We start from the raw sequence: 24,796 nt of genomic DNA on the forward strand, positions 1-24,796 counted from the left end.
AGCATTCCCCCCTCCCATTCTATTGGTTGCCCATTTCCATTCTGATGGCACATCTGTGTGCAGTAACTCATTCAACCAACATTTCCTGTAAACATATACACACAGGGCCAGGAAAAGTAAATAAGATATATACCTGTCCTCAAGGAGCATGTGGTCTAGCACGGCAGATATATAAAAATACATGAAGTGGTAAGAGCTTCCTTGAGATCTATACAAAGTACCAGTATAACAATAACACAAAGTCACATTTACTGAATGCTGTGGCTAAGCGCTGTGGTAAGCCCTTGGAAGTGGTGCCTCTTTCGATCTTCACAATCACCCACGAGTTTCATTAATATTATCCCCATTTTACAGATGAAGAAAATGAGGCACAAGAGGGTGGAATTTCATTTTGCCCAAAGTCACACATGTAGGAAGGGGCCAGGCAGGGACTGAAACCAGGGAGGAGGACCCTAGAGCCCACACTCATAATCACTACTCTATACTAAATCTCAAGAATGCAGAAGATGGAGCAGCAAATCCTAGGAAGCCATCCTAGTAGGAGGTTACAGTTAAGCTGGGTATTTCCACAGGCAGCAAAGATGAGGGAGCACGAGCTGGATGCAGGAACCTTGTAAATGCAAAAAAGTATCAAAAGGACAAATGTGAGGAACAGTGAGAGGCTGGGATGGGTGACAGCAAGAGGAAGCTGGAGAGGTACCAGGGTTTGCGGAGTCCTGTAAGTCGTGCAAATGACATTGGACTTCATCCTAAGTGTAGCAACACTAAAAGGTTATAAACAGAGAATGATATCAACAGATGGGTATTTTCAAATGAAAGTTTGAATGCAAAAAAAAAAAAAAAAAAAAAAAGTTTGAATGCATGGTGGAAGCTGGATCAGAGGCAGGGAAAACAGTTGGGAGGCCCTGATAATAATCCAACAAAGGAAGGACAGAGCCTGTGAACTAGGGCAGCAGTAGCACCACATCTGCTGACCTGAGGCCCCGACCTTTGGTCTGTCCTCTCTAGATGGCACATGGGTTTATTAATAGCCAAGTTCATTCCACAAAAGCTGCTGCTGATTTCAGAAGGAAGAGACAGGCCAGACATGTGTCTTTGTAGATTGAAATAAAGGGCAACTTGACTGCAAGAACAGGGATGCAGAAGCCCTTGTGTGAGTATGAAAACAGAGCCTGGGTAGTTGTTTTCTCTCTGTGGAATGTGGGCAATGGAGCCAAGAAAATAAAGTACAGTACAGTGTGTGGGCTGCAGACGCCCACCTCCAAGTTTCACGGGCTGCACACAATGCCTCCACCAATCCACAATTCCCATCCAAACACAGTCAGAGATGTGAATGAGTCTGCGACAGGGAGGCAAGGGAGGAAAAACACTGTGAACCCTGCCCACTCCCTCCACTGCCGGGTCAGGTAGACCAGAGACCTCCCCCCGTCCCTGCTCTGTCTTCCCTCAGGCTGCTGGTAGAAGCTGGTGAAAAAGTACCAAGGGCCCTGTAGCAGGACAGAGGGATGAAGGGGAAACAGGAAAGGATAGTGGATTTCTACTGCACCCATTAGACAGGCTCTCACCATCTCCCTCTTGAGTTTATTCCAAGACCCATAAATAAAAACACACACCCAAGGAAATCAGTTCAACTCATCTCTTTTAATAGCTATTAAGAAGTTCATCAGTAAGAGTCCAGTTGATAAATATAATGCAAACAATAATTACAGTCAATTCTTTGGTTAAGAACTTGGGCCTTAGAAAAAAAAGACTGAAAGAGGAAACCACCTGAATGCAAGAACCATGAGATTCAGTAGCCCTTATGTGAGTGCGAAATCAGAGCCCAACCTGATGGTTTCTTCTCTGTGGAGTCTGTACCTGAGAGTCATATTAGTCAGTCAGTTTTGTAACTTTGGCTAAACAAGTGCAAACTCCTGGAATTATATGAAAATATAAGTATATATGGGCAAAAGTTGTATATTTCTGGGGAATGAAAGATCATTCCTACTAATCAAATGTACAGCAAACATTAAGACACAGTTTTCTAGATGGTGGAACTTTAGGGGATTTTTTTCCTGCTTCTTTAACCTGACTTTGACGTTTCTAATTTTCTAAATGAAGTGCTTAAGACTTCAATAAGCAAGGAGTGAAAAAAAAACATTGTGAAAGAAAAATCATGGCCTCAAAAACAAAATCTATGTTTTAAGAAAGTTCCCTTACAGGAAGTTGGAAACCTGACACAGACTTGTCAAATCCAATCTTAGTATTTCTTAAGGCTGAGCAGAAATTACTGCACCAAACTAAGGCTTCAGCTTAAAACAGACTCTGAAAGTGGTCACAATAATAGCTACTGCTGTGTGCCAGCACCTCTCTGCTAAGGGTTTACACACATTGTTTCATTCGATCCTTGTAACAACCCCAGGAGGTAGGTACTATTTCCATTTTACAAATTACAGAACTGGCATTTCAAAAGGTATTTGCATATAGCCAGTGAGAGACAGGGCTGGTATTTGCATCTTGGCTTAACTATAGACCGCATTTCATTTCTCATAAATCCCTGTGTAATTTAAACCTAACCCTAACTAATGACCTCGATAAAAGTATTCCCAAACAAGGCTTTGATCCAAATTCTGAGGACAACTTAGTACATAAGACCCAGGCAAACAAGAACCAAGAGGGATGAGATCTTATCAAGGTTATGTGTCAAAATATCCTCAACACCTAACAAAGTGCTTGGCATATAACAAGCCCTTAAAAATTACTTGTTGGAGGGGGGAAAAAGGGGGGAAGAAAAGGGGCTTCCTCTTGGTATCTCATAATTCTAAGGACTCCAGTAATTCCTGAGGGGCAGAAGCCAAAAAAGGCTTTGTCATTCTTGCTCCTTTCCTCACTTCTACTACTCTGACAACATATTTCCAGAAAACAAAACATGAGCCCTATTCGTCCTTCCATCTTCAAGGTCAACCCAAGAGCCCTTTTCCTCTGTTTTTCCCTAGAGGCCCAGCCCAGCCAGCTCACATTTGAACTTTCAGAAAATGTTAGGTGCACATCCTTTTAATCCCTTCCATGTCTGTTTGTCATCAGTATCATGCATGACTGTTCTTCCAAAAAGAACATGATTCAATCAAGGGCAGATATTCGTTCATTCATTCATTCATTCACCCGCTCATTCATTCACTCATTCATTCAACAACCATGTATCAAAAGTCCCTGTGTGCCAAGCACTGTGGTAGGCCAGAAGACACCAAGATGAGTAAGTTATGGCCCTGCCTTCATGGAGCTCAGTCCAACGGAGAGAGAAACAAGTAAACCAACAATTACAAAGTATGTTAAATACTAGAAAAGAGGGCTCAGCTTAAAGCGTTCTTAAGCAGGGACTCCTGTACCCTGAACTGTATGCATAACGATGACCACACAGGAACTCATAAATGCTTTTTAGAGGACAGACTCCATTGTTTTTATCAGACTGATTCATGATGGTTAAGAACTGCTGATCTAAAAATGAGATCTGGAGAAGGAGTCATAGTTACTCAGAAGAGAAGTTGAGTATGAGGAAGAATATATATTCCAGGCAAAGAGGTAAGAAAGAACACGACCTGTTCTAGGTCCCTAAGAGGTTGAGTCTGGCAGAAGCACAGAGTGCAGAGGGAGGAACAGGGAGACAAGACTGGAAATATAAGCAGGATCTAGACCACCAGATGGCCTCATGGGCCATGCCAAGGAGTTCAGACTTCATCCTGAGAGCAGTGGAAAGCCCCTGACAGACTTTAAGAAGCTAAGGGATCCATCATATTGATATTTTGGAAAGTTGCTATAGCTACAGTGTAGAGAATGGCTGAGAGTGAACAAAGAAAACAGGAGGCAGGTTGACCAATTCAAAGGCTACCGCAGGAAATTAGGTGAGAGATGATGGTGGCATGGACTAAAGGACTAGGTCTTAAAGTTCTTTAAAGCCTCAGGCTGTACCTTAGGACCTTGTACATAGACATCTATGGGAAACAGAGAGCCCAGGACAGCAAGCAATCCCATACTTCCATCAGGCCAAGTGATGATGGGCGTTCATACCCTGAGCCCACGTATTCTTTTTTTTTTTAAGATTTATTTATTTATTTATTTATTGAGAGACACAGAGAGAGAGAAGCAGAGACACAGGCAGAGGGAGAAGCAGGCTCCATGCAGGGAGCCTGGCGTGGGACTCAATTTTGGGTCTCCAGGATCAGGCCCTGGGCTAAAGGTGGCACTAAATCGCTAAGCCACTGGGGCTGCCCCCACATATTCTTTAACACTTGGTTCCTTTACCACCATATGATGGGGTTGTTTTGTTTTGTTTTGTTTTTTAGAGATTTATTTATTTACTCACTTATTTATGATAGACACAGAGAGACAGAGAGAGGCAGAGACACAGGCAGAGGGAGAAGCAGGCTCCATGCTGGGAGCCCAATGAGGGACACGATCCCAGGACTCCAGGATCGCGCCCTGGGCCAAAGGCAGGCACCAAACAGCTGAGCCACCCAGAGATCCCCGATGGGGTTGTTTTTAATGTACCTGGATGACACGTAGGGACCCATATGGAGTATAAATACTCTAGTACACAGAACCCATAGTGAAGGGCATGACAAAGAAGACAAAAACTGACTTAGCTATTGGGGTAAAATTAGCTTCCTTGGGGATGGAGGTGCTACATAGGGGAGGGAGCAGGGGAATCTAAGGTAATCCATATTCACAGGACAAAGATGGGTGGAACACAGCCTTGCTGGCCTCTACAGTGGCTGTGCTAAAGGAATGCTGCATGTTACTGATGGCCCATCCCAGATCTTCTCACAAGCTGGCTGCCTCCTGACACTCTCCTGTGGGTACTCAGATCTGTTTCACATTCTTCCATGTTATTCTGGGCAGGACATGGTCAAGGAACAGGGTGATATCTGGGGCACTTGGGCAATATGAACTCAGGACAAAAAAAAAAAAAAAATGTGTTAAGCCTGAGTAAAAAGATTGTAATCACATCATTCAAGTCAGAAGAATGTCACGAGTATTTCCTTTTCATTTTGGCCTTAAACATGCTGAGAGAAATGGATTGAACAAGAGTCAGCTGGGCCTTTTCATGACTAAGTTTATGGATTTTGAAGCTGAACCTGATCATCAGAACAAAATTTTACAATGTTATTTTTTGTTTGTATCTCTTCACCAAGGTTTAAGCAAAACCAAGGAGCCTCAAAAAATACACATCTCATATATTGTTGATTGAAGTATAAGCTAGTACAGCTGTTCAAAACACTTTGGATTTTTGGCATGTGCCTCACAAGTCTTTAAAGTGTGCATGCCTTTATTCTAGGGATCTATTCTAAGGAAATAATCATAAGGTAAATAAGATTAAGAGGCAAAGATTCCCATTACAGTATCACTTATAATAGCAAAATATTAGAAAGAATTGTTTTCTAACCAAAAATGAAATTGATTTTCAATTAGGATATATACAACGGAATCTTATGAACCCATTAAAATGATGATGTAGAAGTGATTTCACTGATGTGAAAATATATTGACCATATAGTGCTGGTTTAATTAAGCAAATTTTCTTTTTTTTTTTTCAATTAAGCAAATTTTCTTTGAGCACCTACCACTTGGAAGATCATGCTAGTCAGTGGGGAAACAGTGGTGAATTCAGGTATAGTTCCTAACTGACTGACAAGAACAATCAGATATTGAAGAAGTAATAAGATAAGCAATAATACTAAAGACAAGCATAAAGTATCACAAGAGTAAATAACAAAAGAATTTAACTTAATCCAAGGGGGTCATGGGAAAGCTTACCTGAGGAAGCACTGCTTAAGTGGTAATGAAAGATGAATAGGAGTTAGGCAAGGAATCAGGGGGGAGAACATTCCAGGGTGATGAATAGCAATTTTTTTTTCAAGTATACACCTTACATCAACTATGTATACACAAAATGAATTAATTTATATTAAAAATTTATTTTGTATTTGTATATATTCACAAGTATAAAGTCTGAAAGGATATAAACCATAATCTATATGTTATAGTACATGTGGGGGGGTTATTTTTGTTTTTTGGCTTGTCCACATCTTTCTAAAAATTTTTTTTTTCCCCTACAGTGAACCTATGTGAGTAGTATTCAGATAGATAGATGGATGGGTGGGTATAGAGACAGAGAGATGGCTGGCTGGCTGGCTAGAAGGATGGCTGGATGGGCAGTAATCAGATTCAATGGAAGATCTGAGCTAGGCATCACATTAGATTGTGTTCTTTTTGTTTTTTTCCCCCCTTCAATGACTAGAATCTAAGATCTGCTCCAGAAGCATCTTTTCTCTTTGCAGAATCACCTTGTTTTTGGTTAGGCACTTCCACTCCCCAGAGGCAAATTCATTAGCAACTAGTAGAGCCACAACTACAATTCCAGATAGATTTTCTCTCTCAACACTGGATTTTCAAAACCACACACACACAGAAGAATGACTGGCAGAGCTACTTAGTGAAGCTGTAACTAAATAATTACTGCAAACAAAATGAATTATTTTAAAGACAGAGAGATGGATGGGAAAGAGGGAAACAAATAAAAACCTTAGTATTAGAGTGAAACTACTCCAGAGAGGATATAGCTCAAAACTTCCAGGCAATCAGGACGTCTGGGTGGCTCAGTGGTTGGGGGTCTGCCTTTGGCTCAGGGTGTGATCTTGGGGTCCTGGATCGTGTCTGCATCGGGGTCCCCGAAGGGAGCCTGCTTCTCCCTCTGCCCATGTCTCTACCTCTCTCTCTGTGTCTCAAATAAATAAATAAATAAATAAAATCTTTAAAAAGAAAAGAAAAAAAAAACTTCTGGTAATAAAATGAGCCGATTTTCTAAGACATTTTCCAGGCTACTAATTCCCAGCCAAGGGCTCACAGAGAGATAAGAGTGGCTTGGTCCACTTAGCAGAGGCAGGCACAGCTTCAAGTTGAAACCAGCTCCTTTACATGATGAGCCAAGAGGGAGCCACAGGTAAGGAACTCTCAAAACACAAGTGCTAAGTCATCCCCAACTAGAACCACTCTTGCCCAGGAGAGGCCACGCGCCATATAAAGAAAAGGTAAGATCCTATGTGGCAAAAATTGGGCGCCTATACTCACCCATTCCTAACAAGCCCACATTCATTCTTTCAGATTTCACTTACTTACTGTCTCCTAAACACCACACCCTGTGGTTGGCTCTGAGGATTCAACAGTGACAAGATGTAGTCCTCAAATGCCCAATGCTCACAATCCACTGTGAAGACATTTCATTCATTCATTTGAAAAAAAACATCTGACTCCTACTGTGTACCAGATGTTTAGGGTATGGTAGCAAACAAGCCTAACAACAGCCCCTGTCTTCATGGAGTTTACAGTCTATTGAGGAGAGAAAGATAAAGAACACGTTGACAACCAACAACAGGATTTTAAGACAGGGATAGACATTATAAAAAATATATATTGGGGAACTGTGGCAGGGGTGGTCAGAGGAGGCCTCTCAGAGGAGACACCTAAGCTATAAACTGCAGAATGAGAAGCAGCTGATACACCAGATGCCAGAGCACAGGGCACAGCAGATACCAACAAACAGACAAGAACAGGGAGTGATAGTAACCACACTCAGAAGCAGCACTGGGTACTTGGTGAATATGGGGAAGGGACATACCTGACCCAGTCTGAGGGTCTCACCCAGCCCATCTGGCCTTCAGTTAGCAGTGATTTATAGAACAGGGGAGATGCTGTGAAGTAGTGAAGACAGGATACTCCACCCACAGGTTTCAAGGAATTCAGTCTGCCATGTGAACTAGTTGGACAAGGCTATTTGGCATGTACAGGAAACAGGGACTCTCTAGAAAGCTAGTAAAGGTGATGAAACCAAATGCCAGATGGTGAAAATTTATGTCTTATTCTCCCCTCCAAGCCCCACCATCACTTGTCCCAAATCTCTTGCACACACCTGTAAAAGCTCAAGGAGGTTCATAGACCTTGCCTGGTAGGACCGGGTAGGGAAGGACAAGCTAGTCCAGCATGGGGCCAGGTATCAAGAAGCCAAGTTCCACTCATTTACTATGTGACCTGGGGCAACTCCCTTCCCTTTTCTAAGCCTCAGTGTCTCCCATCTGCAAAATGAAAGATCAGAGGCCTGGGGATGAATCCAAAAGCCTACACTTCTAAAATCTCCCTCATGTGACTATGATGCATGCTGATGTCTGAGAACTAATAACCTCTATGATTCTACCTCTTTTTTCCCTCATGGTGGACAAAGGGCTGCAGACAAGGCTGGTTGCATCAAATCCTCCGAGGTGCAAAACTGAGTATCTAGGATACAGAAGCTTCTCATAGTGACTGTCACAGCATTCTCTTCCCCTCATGCCACCACCCAAAATATTCTCTCAGTGGGGCTGCAGCCCCTCACCATACCTGTGAACATCGCACAGAAGTAGGGGCTGCAGGCTGCCAGGACCACACGATGGGCTTCTATCTCGACATCTTCGGCCACAATCATCACATCACATAACAGCTGTTTACTGTAAAACACCAGTGAAGAGACAGCATGGGTCACAGCACCAATGCTCACCCCCAGCCATACAAGGATATATTTTTCTTCCACCCAGATTCCACGCTGCCATCATACAAGGCTGTCATGGACATTTGCCGTACCCTGAGTGAAGCAGGGGTATGAACTCAACTTTTCCACGTCCCCGATAAGCCCGGCAGTCATGCTTTCCTAAGGCACACAGAGAGATGCAACTATTCTCTAGCTGCAAATCCAGGCCTCCTTCATTTGTCTTCATATTTCTGCTTCTCAACCCCATCACCTCTGACTGAGACAGGGGGACAGCAGCTTAGAGAGCAATGGGGAAAGCCTGGGGCTGTCTGAGTGACTGGCTGAATGCCAAGGAGCATGAGCATGCCAGTGAGGTGTGCCACCAGTAAGAACAAGTATTAACAATTCCCCCAAGGGATTCAGTACCTATGAAATACTGGTAAGAGGCCAGCCAGGTCTGGAGGACTCAAGTATTAATCTTCCCACCCAGATTTAACATTATTGCCAAGAAGGCTAGTCCTGAAGACCCTGTGCAAGCTCCAATCTTTGCAATTATTAAGGATACTATAACTACTCATCATCCCCACAACACTGTGAACTCTGAAAGGGAATTGTTTACTGTTACAGTCTAAACACTTGGTTGCAACCTAGCCTATAGAAAGCCCTAAATTTTTACTAAATAAATGAATAAACTTTGAAATGGGATCAATACACACTCATAGATAGAATGAATATTAAACTACTTTAAAAGAATCAAAGGGTGCCATAAGACCATGTCAGTCCATGAATGTTTCCTCCACCAGCCTTCCCATAGTAAACATTTATTAAGTTCTATGGGCTAGGCACTGTGCTAAGCACTTTTTTAATTAAGCCTTTTATTTCCCGGCACCTGGATGGCTCAGTGGTTGAGGGGTCCTGGGATCAAGTCCCACATCAGGCTCCCCACATGGAGTCTGCTTCTCCCTCTGCCTCATGAATAAATAAAAAAATAAAATTAAAAAGTAAACCTCTTATTTCACTTATTCCTCTCTAAAGCCCCATGAAGTTGAGTTATTGCTATGTTCTATGTTACAAAAAAAGGGAACTGAGGCCCAAAGAAGTAACATAACTTTCTCAAGGTCATATAAGAAGGGAGTAGTGGAAACAGGGAGCTAAGCCCCAGAACCCACTGATGGTAACCTGGTCACCACTAATTCCTCCTTCAGACTGAAGCGCTAGTGGTGGAAGGGAAGACAGTAAGGGGACAAGCACACGTCACCTGTGATCTCCTGGCAGTGGTTACTCAGCACCCTACGCTACACTGAGAAGTCTGAGTCATGGTTGGTTTCCATGTGACAGCAATGAGATGAATATAATGAGCCTGCCAGGATGGAATGATGGAAGTGAAGCTACATATCTGCCATCCCTGGTGTTGCATAGTAAACCTTTGCCAACTATTCAGACATTAAGTCCAAGACCACTTATCAGAGAAAAAGAATCCTAAGGCCTGAGAAGCCTGGAGCTATAAATGCCCTTGGAGATCATCTGGTCTATGAAGTTTAGAGAGGTGGTCCAAAGCCACAGAAAGCTGAGTCCTGAATCTAGTTCTGACTCTGTATATACTATTATAATGCCTCATGATTGGCTGACACCTAGAAAGGGAAAGAAAAAAAAAGCCAGAAGATAAGTTAGCCCCAAAATAGAAAGGTGAATAGAATACAGAATAAAGTCCCTGTGAGGGGGCTTCTGTGAAGGGTGAGACCTCTAAGCAGCAAGAGGCAAAACGTGGATATGAGACCTCACCCTACAGTAGAAAGCAAACCTACATACAAATTCTACCAGAATAAACGAGCTCAACTGGGAAGAGAACTGGCTCTGCCCCTAACTGGCAATGAGAACATAGACAAACAATCCCATCACAGCGTTCTCATCTTTCTTAGTAGGACATCTGTCATAGGGACCAAGTAAGATTGCAGATAGCACCTGAAAACAGGCTAGCTTTTAAGCTGGACAATATTTATTGTAAAAATTGTATGCCCAACAATTTCACTTCACTTTCATTAAAGATTTTAGGGAGAAAATGGAGTTCTCTTGTCACTACCATTTAAAAAGATAAGTAATTTTTCAACTATATTTCAATTAAAAAATAGAATGACTAATCAAAAAAAGTACGACGTTGTTGTTGTATTCAATATTTTAATAAAGAAAAGTAAAACAGATGTGTCAGAAATACTGAGCAAAAGCTGAGCCAGGTACTGAAAAGGGAAATGTCAGAGTGGGATATCTTGCATAAATGCAGAGGAGCTAATAGTTCATAAACAAATGGGAAAAAGACAAGAAGGTATGAGCAATAGTCAAGCAAATGGATGAGAGCAGTTCTGATGGGCTGGAAATATATCTAAAGGCTAGAAAAATTCTAACCTAGGAAAGTGACCAAGACAAACTAGCCAAAAACTCAGTGTAGGTTTTCCTTGGGAATGGTAAAGCCTATCTGCACACAGGAGACATCACTGTGTATCCACTCTGTCTGGAAAAGAGAAGCAGTCACTCTAAAGCACTGTATGGTTCACCAGCATCTCTAATTCCATTTATCAGAAATACTACAGGATTCTTTTTTCTGACCAGTCTACTACTCCAAAGAAGAATTTCAAGAGGAGAAAAGCAGGGCTATACACTTTGTGATAGCTGTTAGGAAGGCACTCAAGTCCTGGAATCAAAGTGACCAGGGTTCAGGTCCCCCAAGTATCAGAATGCAGATGTGTTATAAACAAGATAATGAATAGTGCTAGTAGTAAGCATTCAGTAAATGTTAGCATTTCTTTTTCTTTTCCACAAAGTACTTCATTTAAGATTAGCAGTTAAGTTGACCTTGTTAAGGTTAAATTTGAGCTGCATATTAGACATCCAAGCAGGGTTTATCAGGTAGGGAAGTGAATACACGAGTCTTAATTTCAAAGGTGGGAGATGGTTAAGAGTTTCGAGGGAAGAGAAAGAACCAGCTAAAGAAATGAAAAAGTAGCCAGTGAGACAGGAGGAAAACCAAAAAAAGTGTGGCGTCCATGAAGCCAAGTGAAGAGAGGGCTACAAAAAGCAAGGAATAATTAATTATACCAAGTACTGCTGATAAATAAGACTAAGGTGGCTAACCAGGCTAATTAAGCAAGAAAATGAAATAGAACATGAAAATGAAAGACATGCAAATTGAAAAGGAAGAAATAAAACTATCTCTATTCATAGATGACATGATCTCCCATATAGAAAATCCTATAATAAATCCGCTTAAAAAATTAAAACAAAAAAATGAGTTTAAGAAGGTTGCAGAATATAAGTACCAATATGCAAAATCAACTATATTTCTTACACACACAATGAACAACCAAAAAATGATATTAAGAAAAATTCCATTTACAATAGCATCAAAAAGAATAAATATTTAAGAATAAACGTAACAAAAGAAGTGCAAAACCTATTCTTTAAAACTATTAGACACAGTTCAAAGAAATTAAAGAAGACTAGACCTCCAGTGTTTATGGATTGAAACACTTATTGTCCTTAAGATGGCAATACTCCTCCAAATTGTTCTATAGATGCAACACAGTTTCTATGAAATTCCCAGCTGGCTTCTTTGCAGAAATTGACAAGCTGAACTTAAAATGTATGTGGCAATCAATGCAAGGGATGCAGAATGGTCAAAACAATTTTGAAAAAAGAACCAAGTCCGTGAAGGACTCATGTTTCCCAATTTCAACACTTACTACAAAAGCTAAAGACAGCATAGTAATAATATAAGGATAAATATATAGATCAATAGAATAGAACTGAGAATCCAGAAATAAACCCTCATATTTACAGTCAATTCATTTTTAGAATTTTTTATTTATTTTTTAAATGTTTACTATCGATATGTAGTTGACAAATAATGTTATAGTAGTTTCAGGAATACAGCATAGTGACTCAAGAATTCTACAAATTACATGATGCTCACCATGATCAGTGTAGCTACCTACCATCTATAACCATGCCACATTACTACAATATTAATAACTTTGTTCCCTATGCTGTACCTTTCATCTCCATTATTTATCTACTTTAGAAATGGAAGTTTGTACCTCTTAATTCCTTTACCTATTTCATCCATTCCCCCACTTCCCTCTCCTCTGGCAACCACCAGTTTGTTCCCTGTATTTACGAGCCTGTGTCTGTTTTTTTTCTTTGGTTCATTCATGTTCTTTTTAGATTCCACATGTAAGTGAAATAATTTGGTAGTTGGCTTTCTCTGTCTAACTTATTTCACTCAGCATAATACCTTCTAGTTTTATCCATGCTGTCACAAATGGCATCTCTCTTAGATGTCTGAGTAATAATCCATTTTATACACAGACACACACACATACATACACACAAACTCCCATTCTTTGTCATCCATTCATCTATCAATGGACACTTAGGTCATTTCCATATCTTGGCTATTGTAAATATTGTTGGAATAAAAACAGGGGTGCATATATCTTTTCCAATTAGTGTTTTCATTTCTTTGGGTAAGTACCCAGTAGTGGAATCACTGGATTATATGGTATTTCTATTTTCAATGTTTTGAGGAAACTCCACACCGCTTTCCACAGTGGTAGCATCAATTTCTATTCCCGTCAACAGCGAACGAGGGTTCCTTTTCTCCACATCCTCACCAGTACAGAAATGGCCAATGATCATATAAAAAGATGCTCAACATCATTAATGATCAGAGAAAAATACAATTCAAAAACCACAATGAATTATCACCTCACAGACACCAGGATGGCTATAATAAAAAACACAGAAAATAACAAATGTTGCCAAGGATATAAAGAAACTGAAACCTTCATATACTGCTGGTAGAAACATAAAGTGGTGCAGTGCTTTGGAAAACAGTGTGGCAGTTCCTCCACAAGTTAAACATGCAGTTACCATATGATCCAGCCACCCACTCCTAGGTATATATCAAAAAGAAATGAAAACATGCATCCACACAAAAATGTGTATGTGAATGTTCATAGTAGCATTATTCATTATTCATAACAGCCTCAAATGTGGTATATCCATACAATGCAATATTATGCAATAATAAAAAGGAATGAAATACTGAGGCACACTACAACATGGGTGAGACTTGAAAACACCATGCTGAGAAAGAAGTCACAAAAGCTTTTTCGCAGTGGGTTTGCCACCAGAACACAAGTGTTGTGAAAATCACCTCTAAACCTAAACAAAAATAGGAAAGGAAAAAACTACCAATATAATCGTCATTTGACACAAAGTCGGGCAAGTTCATCACTCCTGGTCATCTGATGTACAAATGTGGATGGATTGACAAACAAACTACTGAAAGATTTGAAGAGGAGGCTGGTGAGACAGGAAAGGGCTCCTTCAAGTATGCCAGCATCATATATAAACTGAAAGCTGAACATGAATGTGGTATAACCACCGATAACTTCCTGTGGAAATTTGAGACCGGTGTATGTTATGTGACCATCAGTGATGCCCCAGGACACAGAGACACTATGAAAAATCTGATTAGAGGCACATCTCAGACTGACTGTGTTGTCCTGATTGTTGCTGCTGGTGGTGGTGAATTTGAAGCAGGTATCTCCAAGAATGGGCAGACCTGTGAGCATGTCCTTCTGGCTTACACACTGAGTGCAAAACAACTAATTGTTGGTATTAACAAAACGGGTTCCATTGAGCCACTCTACAGTCAGAAGAGATACAAGGAAATTGTTAATGAAGTCAGCACCTACATTACGAAAATTGGCTACACCCCCAACACAGTGGTAGCATTTGTGCCAATTTCTGGTTGGAATGGTGACAACATGCTGGAGCCAAGTGCTAACATGCTTTGGTCAAGGGCTGGAAAGTCACCGGTAAAGATGAGCATGACAGTGGAACCACACTGCCTGAAGCAATGGATTGCATTCTGCCACTAACTCATCCAACTGACAAACCCTTGCGTCTGCCTCTCCAGGACAGCTACAAAATTAGTGGTATTGGTACTGTCCCTGGGGGCCCAGTGGAGACTGGTGTTCTTAAACCTGGCATGGTGATCATCATTGCTCCAGTAAATGTTACAACTGAAGTAAAGTCTGTTGAAAAGCATCAAGAAGGGATCCCTGGGTGGCGCAGCGGTTTAGCGCCTGCCTTTGGCCCAGGGCGCGATCCTGGAGACCCAGGATCGAATCCCACGTCGGGCTCCCGCTGCATGGAGCCTGCTTCTCCCTCTGCCTGTGTCTCTGCCTCTCTCTCTCTCTGTGACTATCATAAGTAAATAAATAAATAAATAAATAAATAAATAAATAAATAAATAAATAAATAAATAAATAAATAAAAAAGAAAAGCATCAAGAAGCTTTCAGTGTGGCTCTTTTGGGGGACAACGTGGACTTCAGTGTCAAGAACATACCTGTCAAAAATGTTTGTTGTGCAATGTGGCTGGTGATGGCAAAAATGACCAACCATTGGAAGCAGCTGGCTTTATGGCTCAGGTGATTATCCTGAACCATCCAGGCCAGATCAGTGCTGTGTATGCACTGGTGCTGGATTGTCACACAGCTGCCATTGTTTCCAAGCTGAAGGAGAAGAGAGATCATCATTCTGGAAAAAAGCTGGAAGATGGTCCCAAATACCTGAAATCTGGTGACGCTGCTATCACTGATATGGTCCCTGGCCAGCCTACGTGTGTTGAGAGCTTCTCTGACTATTGTTCTAAGGGCCATCGTGCTGTTCACAACATGAAACAGTTGCTACGGGTGTCATCAAAGCAGTGGACAAGAAGGTAGCTGGAGTTGGCAAGGTCACTACATTTGCCCAGAGACCTCAGAAGGTCAGATGAATATTAACCCTATTATCTGCCAGACCAGTGTTAATCAGTGGTGACGGAACCGTCTCAGAACTGTTTGTGTCAACTGGCCATTTATGTTTAATAGTAAAAGACTGGTTAATGATAACAATACATTGTAAAACCTTTGGAAGGAAAGAATGTCTTGTGAACCAATTGTTTTGTGTGTGTGGCAGTTTTAAGTTATTCATTTTTAAAATCAGTACTTTTTAATGGAAACAACTTGACCAAAAATCTGTCACAGAATTTTGAGGCCCATCAAAACAAAAGTTTAATGAGAAAAAAAAAGTCATGAAAGACATATTACATAATTCCAAAATAAGCAAATCAATAGACAAAAAGTGGATTAATGGTGGGGAGATAGGGAGAATAGTGGGATTATAGCTAAAGTGTACAGGATTTTTTTGGAGGGGATGATGGAAACGTTCTAAAATCAACTGTGAGTTGTACTACTCTGTGAATATACTTAAAGCCATTAAACTGACACTTTATTTTTTTTTTAACTGACACTTTAAATGGGTCATATTGTATGGCATATGAATTACATCTTAATAAAGCTGTTACTAAAAAAAGAAAAACCGAAAGCAATGTGCTAAGATGGCTCATTACTAATAATACAGGCATAGTGGCAGATCATCTTTTAAAAAAAAAAAAAAAAAGGATGAGGGCAGAGAACTGTTCGCGATGCCTAAAAGTGTCAGTGAGACAGAGAGACTGTCTCTCCTTTTCAGGAATGAACTGGGATGCTAGTCCAAAAAGAACCATATCCCCACTGGCTGGCTGGGTGGTAAATCAGGAACCAAAAAGCCATTAGGATTCTGCTGCCCAGAAGCAGCTAACAGTCTGACAAGAGCAGAGTGATAAAATGCAAAAGGAAGAGGAAGACTAGGTGGTTACCATGCCAACAGCCCATTCTCTACCATGGAAGTAAAAAGAATAGGAAACTCGTGAATTGTGTGATTCATAAATTGCATAGAACATGTGTGCGTGAACTAAAATAGCTTAAAATTGAGGGTGGAAGATGTGAAAACAGTGCAAGAAATAACCCCAGTTCCCTAGAATATCATGTAACATTTCATTAGTATAGTCCCTGGATGGCAAGATGCTTTGCCAGGCCTTCATCCAAATAAAGTATACCTCCCTCTAGGTGACATTAAACTCACCCAGATTAATAAAGTGTCTTTTCAGGCTCCCTTTCTCTCTCTCATCCAACCATTCCACTCTACTTTTAAAAATCAGCCATACCTTTAATACCTTAGAAAATAAAATAATTTAAAGCCACAAAAAACCTTAGACTCTGATAAAATCTTTAAACACCACTAGAATGCAAGTTTCATTGAGAACAAAATTTTGACTCCCTAACTTACTGTCATATTCTTGCAACTGAGCACAGCACTTAGCATTTCATCATCATCAATACTAATAGCTACACAGTTATGGAACATTCACTTCATGCCAGGGCTTCATGACAACATCTAAGGAATAGTATGGTTATTACTATGCTACATGCTGTTGGAATCAGCAATTCTACTTCACAGGAATTAATTCTATAGAAAAAATTGTGAACGTGCACCTGTATTTAACAATAGTAATATATATCACTGTTCTAAGCACTTTACTTACTAATCCTCTTAACAAGCCAGCAACCCTGCAACTATTATTAGCCTCACTTTATGGTTGACAAAAGTGAAGTCAGGGACATTAATTAACTTGTACAGGGTCACACACTACTGGGCCAAGATTTGAAACCAGGCTGCCTGCCTCCAGGGTCTATGCTTATGACCACTATGCTATATTGCTCCCAACATAACCATTGCAGGTACTATTTACAGGAGGGACTGGAGGACCTCGACATCTAGCAACAAGGAACTGTGGTTCAAAAATTAACCAAAAATATAGAAACAATATTTTGTACCCCAATTTTCAATATTGGGGTACCTTGCTGGCTCCATCAAGAGATCACACAACTCTTGATCACAAGGTCATGAGTTGGAACCCCACATGTGGCATAGAATTTACTTAAAATTAAAAAAAATTAAGGGAAAAAACTTGTCCAATATAATGTTAAGAGAAAAAAATCTGATGAAACATAGGTTTTAAGGAAAAATATTCTCCCAAGTGTTAACAACAGTAACCAGTGGGTATTCAGATTATAGATGACTTTTTGCTCATCCGTATTTTATAAATGTTCTATAACGTACTTCTTTTCCAAAAAAAAAAAAGACAAGAAAAGAAAAAAGAAAAGAAAAAAGAAAGGAAAGAAAAGAAAGAAAAGAAAAGAAAAGAAAAGAAAAGAAAAGAAAAGAAAAGAAAAACGGGAATTTTTTAAATTAAAAAAAAATAAAAGGGAAATTTATGCCTAAACCTGCACGAAAGATTGGCAAAACATATACAGATTGTGCTCCATTTGAAAAAAAGAAAAAAGGAAAAACAAGACTGTAATGGTTAATTAGTTTTATGTGTCAAATTAACTGGGCTAAGGGATGCCTAATGCACTGGGAAAATATTAGAATTCTGTGGGATTCTGTGATTTTTTTAAATGCATTTTCATGTGTAAAATGGGATTTTCCTGTTTTCTTCTAAGAGCAGTATGGTTTTAGATCTTACATTTAAGTCTCTAATCCACTTCAAGTTAACTTTTTTGGTGGGGTAAGATACAAGTCCAATTATATTATTTTCCATGTGCCTGTCCAGCTTTCCTAACACCATTTACTGAAGAGACTATCTTTGTCCATGAAGTGTTCTTAGCTTCTTTGTCAAATATTTGTTGACATACATGTGTGGGTTTATTTCCAGGCTCTCAATTCTGTTTCATGGTCTGTGTTTATACCATCCTGTTTTGACTGCTACACTTTGTGATATCATTTGAAATCAGAAAATGTGGTATCTCCAACTTTGCTCTGCTTTTGCAAGATTGCTTTGGCTATACAGGGTTTTCTGTTCCATACAATTTTAGAATTTTTCCCCATTTCTGCAAAAAAAAATGGCATTGGAATTCTGATAGAGATTGCATTCAATCCATAGAGGAGTTTGGGTATTATGTACATTTTAACAATATCAATTCTAATTCATAAAACTGGGATATTGTCCATTTATTTCTGTATTCTTCAATCTCTTTCAACAATGCATAATAGTTTTCAGTGTACAGATCTCTCACCTCCTTGGTTAAATTCCTAAATATGTTATTGTTTTTTATGCTATTATAAATGGAATTGTTTTCTTTTTCAGATAGCTCATGGTTACTGAATAGAAATGCAAGTGATTTTTTTATATATTGATCTTGTATCCTGCTTACCAAATGTTTACCAGTTCTAAGAGTTTATTGGTGGCATCTTTAGGGTTTTCTATAAATAGGATTACATTATCTGCAAACAGCCTTCTTTCTTTCCGATATGAATATATTTTATTTCTTTTTCTTGACTAACTAGTCCTTTGTTCAATAGGAATGGTGAGAGTGAGCACCCTTGTCTTGTCCTGACCTCAGAAGAAAAACTTTCAATCTTTTACCACTGAGTATGATAGCAACTGTAGATTTTTCAAATGTGGCCTTTATTCTGTTAAGGTATGTTCCTTCTAGATTCAATTTGTTAGGAGTTTTCATCATAAAAGGGTATTGAATTTTGCCAAACAACTTCTGCATCTATTGAGAGGATCATGAGATTTTTATCCTTCATTCTATTAATGTGGTGTATCACATTTATTGACCTGCATATGTTGAACCATCTTTGTACCACAGAGATAGATCCTACTTGGCCATTGTATATGATCTTTTTAACATACTGTTGAATTCAGTTTCCTAGTATTTTGTTGAGAATTTTTACATCAATATCCATCAGGAACGCTGGCCTATAGTTTTCTTGTCTTGTAGTGTCCTCATCTGGCTTTGGTATCAGAGTAATGCTGGCCTTGTTAACACGAGTTTGAGAGTGTTCCCTCCTCTATAGTTTTTTGGAAGAATTAGGAAGGACTGGCATTAATTCTTTTTTGAATGTTTGGTAGAATTCACCAGTGAAACCATCTGGCCACAGGCTTTTTCTTTATTGAGAGATTTTTGATTAGTGATTCAATCTCCTTAATCATTACTGATTGGTTCAGACTCCCTATTAATGACTCAGTCTTGGTAGGTTGTACATTTCAAGGATATTATCCATTTCTTCTAGGTTATCCAACTCGTTGGCATACAATTGTTCATAGTGGCTCCTTAGGATCATTTGTATTTCCACAGTATCCGTTGTAATGTCTCCACTTTCATTTATAAATATTGAGTCTTCTCTCCTTGGTCTAGCTAAAGTTACATTTATCTTTTCAAAACAACCAATTCTTGCTTTCGTTCTTTTTTCTTCTATTGTCTTTCTAGTCTCATTTCATTCATCCCCGTTCTAATCTTTAATATTTCCTTCCTTCTGAGACACCTGGGTGGCTCAGTGGTTGAGCATCTGCCTTTGGCTCAGCATGTGATCCTGCAGTCCCGGGATGGAGTCCCACATCAGGCTCCCTGCAGGGAGCCTGCTTCTCCCTCTGCCTGTGTCTCTGCCTGTCTCTCTCTCTGTCCCTCATGAATAAATAAATAAAATCTTTAATATTTCCTTCCTTCTGATAACTTTGGGCTTAGTTTGTTCTTCTTTTTCTAATTCCTTGAAATGTAAATATAGGTTGTTTATTCAGCGACCTAGAATCTTAAATCAGACAAAAGCCATATAGATGGGAACTAAATGAGGAATGTCACTGGTATCTATAGAACACAACACAAATTCTTCAGGGACAAGAGAATTGTACCCATAGGCATGAACATCAGCACTGCCCACTGCCTAAGATGACAGTGGGTAGAGCCTCCAGGAAATCTGGCAGGAGGCCTAATAAAAACTGAGCAGTAGTGCGTAAGACAAATTTAATTTAACTTGGTTTTTAATGGCAAAGACTGGGTCCCGCAAAAAGGGGAAGGGAGGAAACAAATACAGAACCACATAAATTTTTGTTTAAAAGTAGTTTAGCCCCACTACTCAACAAACACATCTTCAGTTCTATGTCCTTTTACTTATCCCATTTTTTTCTGCTTGAAAGACTTCCCCCTAATCCCACCACTTGTTATTTCCTTAACTCTTACTTATCCTTCAAAATTTAGCTCAAGCACCATCCCCTTTAGAAAGTGTTCTCCAAAGTTGTGGTATGTTATACTTGCTTTCATAGTACCCCTTCGGAAATAAGTAACTATTGTATATCTATCACCTGACAGGCACCTGATGCATTTCTCTTTCATAACACCTATTCTATACTATAGGAAGATCATTTTCATTGAACTGTTAATACTTTTTCACTCATACCCATCCCAGAGCCTAGTCAGGGCCTCTAGGCGTCTTTGGTAAATGCCTTGAGGCTCCTATGAAGTACTGCGTACTATGGATCAAAATGATTCAGAAGCTGTCCGTCTTCAGGGAGCTCATAAATGGCAGAGAAAAGAGGAGATTAACAAGTATAGCTCACAATAGGGTGAAGTATGCTATAAATAATGCCGTGGGCAAAGGAAGATTTTGAGTTCCCTGGTAAGGAAGAGATTGGGCGTGCAGCCTTCGCACAAAAAACATGTTCAGTGTCCTGAATCTGCCTTGCAACAAGCTCACCAGAGGTACCTATTGGCCTTATAAATAGCCTGCACACCCCTCACCATTAGCTCGCAGAGGATGAGCACATTTGCATTTCATTTCTTTCTTTACAGAGTTAAATTGCTTGAAAACACTAGGTAATCTTCCATTTATTTAGCTGTTGTAAAAAGCTAAATTCAGATCAAGGAATGAGAGGAGGTGGCCAAAAGAAAACGTGTATCACCCACAATCTTTAATCTGCAACTATGTATCAGCATTGTCATTATTCTACTATTGGTCTTCAAGCAGCTGGTTTGGTTGGAAACCAAATTTATGAACAAAACTGCTCTAACTTTAAAAAAAAATTATTTCCCTGTGATTAAGGAGTCAAATGAAAGGTGTTGAATCAATACAAAGGAAAGAGAAAGCTTTCTGAAAGCCATTCTGTCTTGATGGAGTTTAAAGGGAGAAGCCAAGTGACTGTGAGTAGGTGGGGGAAAGTGAGAATTCACTAAGCTGGTGGTGTTCTGCTCTCAGTGCCTGATGACGCTCACTCACCAAGTTCTTCCCAAAAGGGCACAAGCAAAATAGGAAAAGTACCTCCGCAGTTCATTCATAACCTTGAACGCCTTCCCCATGTGGGCAGAGTTGACAGTGATCGTCCTCTGGTTCTTTTCATCATCCCCGGCCTGAACCGGGGGCTGGGAGCTCAGCTTGATGCTGTGAACAGGAAGGGAGTGGGAGGGTAAAGAGAGGATCACATGTTGGTAAACCCATTTGCCCAGCTGCCACAACTCAATGCAATTGCCCACCCACCAGAAGCATCTTTGTCAGCTTGTTTTCTTCATCACAGACTCAGCAGGGAAAGAAATGCATTGGGTCAGCCATTTCTGCAGGATCTTCCAATGCAAAGAACATTCCTCTGGTGGAAGCTGGTGGAAGCCAGGTCCTTAGTCAGACTTTATGAGAAGTCCTTATGCTCTGCCCACCTCTGAAGGGGTGGGAGCATGGGAGGAGATTAAGTGCTTCCCACTCACTTCACAGGGAAACTTATCCACTCAACATTCAATGGAGCCTACCATGTGCCAGGCACTGTATTTTGGGGAAACACAACAAACAAGGTAAGAGACAGCTGCTCTCACAAAGCTGAGATTTGAGCCCAGTGTAGGAGGAAGCCAAGCAAACACCTAAACATCATATCTTCATTATTATGATTGGACAGGAGGCACAGAAGCGCAGAGGATGGGCAGTGACTCCAGTGCTGGCAGGATAAGGGGAAACTTCCCAGAAGCTGAGGGAGAGCAGAAATCTCAAGGAAGAGTAAAAATAAGACAAGTTAAGAAGGAATATGGAGAGCACCCTGGCAGGGCAAAGAGTAGATACACAGAAACCTAAAGGGAAAGAGTCAAAGGAGTTCAATAAAACTAGGAGAGCTTCAACACTAAAGGCTAGAAGACAGAGCAGTCCAGTAAGGGTCATAGTAACAAAGCCAAGGAGCTTGGACTTCCAAGCAGCTTCTAGACAATGAAAAGCCATCTAAAGGAGAGAGAAGTGAACACATTTGTGCTTGAGAAAGATCACACTGGCTGTGGTAGGGAGAACAACGCACAGGAGTGAAAGCTTCTGGGAAAGCATAATCCCATCCAAAGACAAGGAACTGTCACTGTTATGAAAAAGAAGGCCTGTCTGTGTGGACTAAGTGAGCAGGTGGAGACTAGCAAGAGTCATTCATAACCTCAAAGTCCTTGGTACTGAAGACAAAACACTCAGATTCCTATGGATGCCAACTAGATGTCCAACTACTCCTGAGCAATGGGTTTCAGCTTTATGGGGGATGGAAAAAAATTAGCAAAGGAATGAACCACAAAAGGACTTTTTCCCCCCAAATTGATTAAATTATTCAGCTCCAAGATCAAGTCCAGGACCTGTTCTAAGAGGAAAACTGAAACTTCTCCACTTGTGTAGACTTGGGGACTCACAATTCATTCAAATTCTAGTTTAAAGATAGTTTGCTTTACCTTTGCATGGTGTGCCTCCCTACATGCTACCACCTAGACCTGCAAACTGGTTTAAGAAAGGGGCTTCTGTGGTTAAGAGAATGTTCCAGAGACCTGATAATCTCTACAGATCTTACAATGAAATTTGTGACTATTAGAACATTCAAATACAACCAGCATGCAAGACCTACAGTTCATCTGACCATGATAGACACCTCCTTTGGCTTCCTGTCCCACCTTCAGTTCAATATGCAAATACAAGCCATGGTCATCTGAACTGTGGGACTATCTGAATTCTGGGGGCAAGGAAGTTACCTGAGCACAGGAAGATAAATATCGAGAGATGCCCAAAAGCATAGGATTAGAGTAGTATGCTTAGGGAGGCAAAGAAAATCTCAAAAACAGGTGATCAAGGTGAAGGAACACCTAGCAAAGGTGCAAAGTTTCATATGAGAAATCCCACAAGCATTATTTATTTTAAAATCAGTGTCTTTCAAAACAGATGAACATATGGGAAGGGGGAAGAGAAAAACAGGAGAGAGGCAAACAAGCCACAAGAGACTCTTAATGATAGAGAACAAACTAGGGGGAATGGGCTAGGTGAGGGATGGGCTGGATGAGGGATGGGTATTAGGAGGGCACTTGTGATGAATACTGGGTATTATATGTAACTGATGAATCATCGAATTCTACTCCTAAAACCAATATTGCACTGTATATTCACTACCTAAGATTTAAAAAAAAAAAAAGTGTCTTTCCCTACACCAAGGCCAGAAAGATAATTTCTATGTTCTACTAAAAGTTTATCATTTTTTAAACATTCATTTTACCTAATTTCTTTTTTTTAAGATTTTATTTATTTATTCATGAAAGAGGCAGAGAGAGAGAGAGGCAGAGACACAGGCAGAGGGAGAAGCAGGCTCCATGCAGAGAGCCAGACATGGGACTCAATCCCAGGTCTCCAGGATTACGCTCTGGGCCAAAAGCAGGCGCTAAACCACTGAGCCACCCAGGAATCCCCAAAAGTTTATCATTTTTGTTTTTGGTTAATGGCCCATATCTGATGCTGATTTTTATGTCATGATGTGAAATACAGATCTAATGTTTTCCCATACGTTCCACTTACTGAACACTTGTTTTTCCCACTTACCTGTCATGCCACCATAGGTCATATGTCAAAGTTCCAAATATAGGGATCCATTTCCATTCAGACTCTCTAAGCTATTCCATTGGTCAGTTTATATGTCTCTATGCCAATTCCACATTATTTCTGTCACTTCATTATGAGGCTTGATACCTGACAGAGCAAATCCTCAATCCTATTATTATGCTTCAAATGTGTCTTCACTATTCCAGTTTCTTTACTCTTTCATGCAAATTTTAGTATCAGTTTTTTAAGTTCTATGAAAGACTCATGGGATCTTGATGGAAACTGCATTGAATCTATAGATCTATTAGGATAGAACTCACATCTTTCTGATATTATGTCTTCCAATCCATGAAAATGGAATATCTCTCTCCATTTATATAATCTTCTTTAATGTTAAAACTTTATATTTTTCTATATAACTTTATACATATTTGATTAAATTTGCTAAGTACTTTAAGACTGTTGTTTTACAATAGCAATGGTATATTTTTTGAATTGTATGAATGTCTCTGAATGAGACAGCTTTTTTATAAAATGCAACTGATTTTTGCAAATTACTATTTTGCCACCTTATCAAATGTTCCTATTTCTTTATTTGTCTGAAGAGTCAATAAGGTGTTCTATGTAAACAATCATATTAACCTGCACATACTGCCAGAGGGTTTTTTCCCTTCTTTCCAATTCTTAGGCC

General features: G+C 40.0%; 1 protein-coding gene across 5 annotated transcripts in view; it reads right to left on the minus strand.

Moving 5' to 3' along the window:
* KLHL3 (kelch like family member 3) overlaps positions 1-24,796 on the minus strand; it is a 114,045-nt gene that overhangs the window by 76,167 nt on the left and 13,082 nt on the right. For all 5 annotated transcript variants that reach the window (XM_072841152.1, XM_072841151.1, XM_072841148.1 and 2 more), the window contains exons 2-3: positions 21,559-21,678; positions 8,407-8,513 (exon numbers count right to left, since the gene is read on the minus strand). In XM_072841152.1, the coding sequence (XP_072697253.1) occupies positions 8,407-8,513; positions 21,559-21,678 (227 nt within the window). The remainder of the gene's footprint in view (positions 1-8,406; positions 8,514-21,558; positions 21,679-24,796) is intronic.

This window comes from Canis lupus, chromosome 10 (genome assembly GCF_048164855.1).
Source record: "Canis lupus baileyi chromosome 10, mCanLup2.hap1, whole genome shotgun sequence".
NCBI classification, from domain to species: Eukaryota; Metazoa; Chordata; class Mammalia; order Carnivora; family Canidae; genus Canis; species Canis lupus.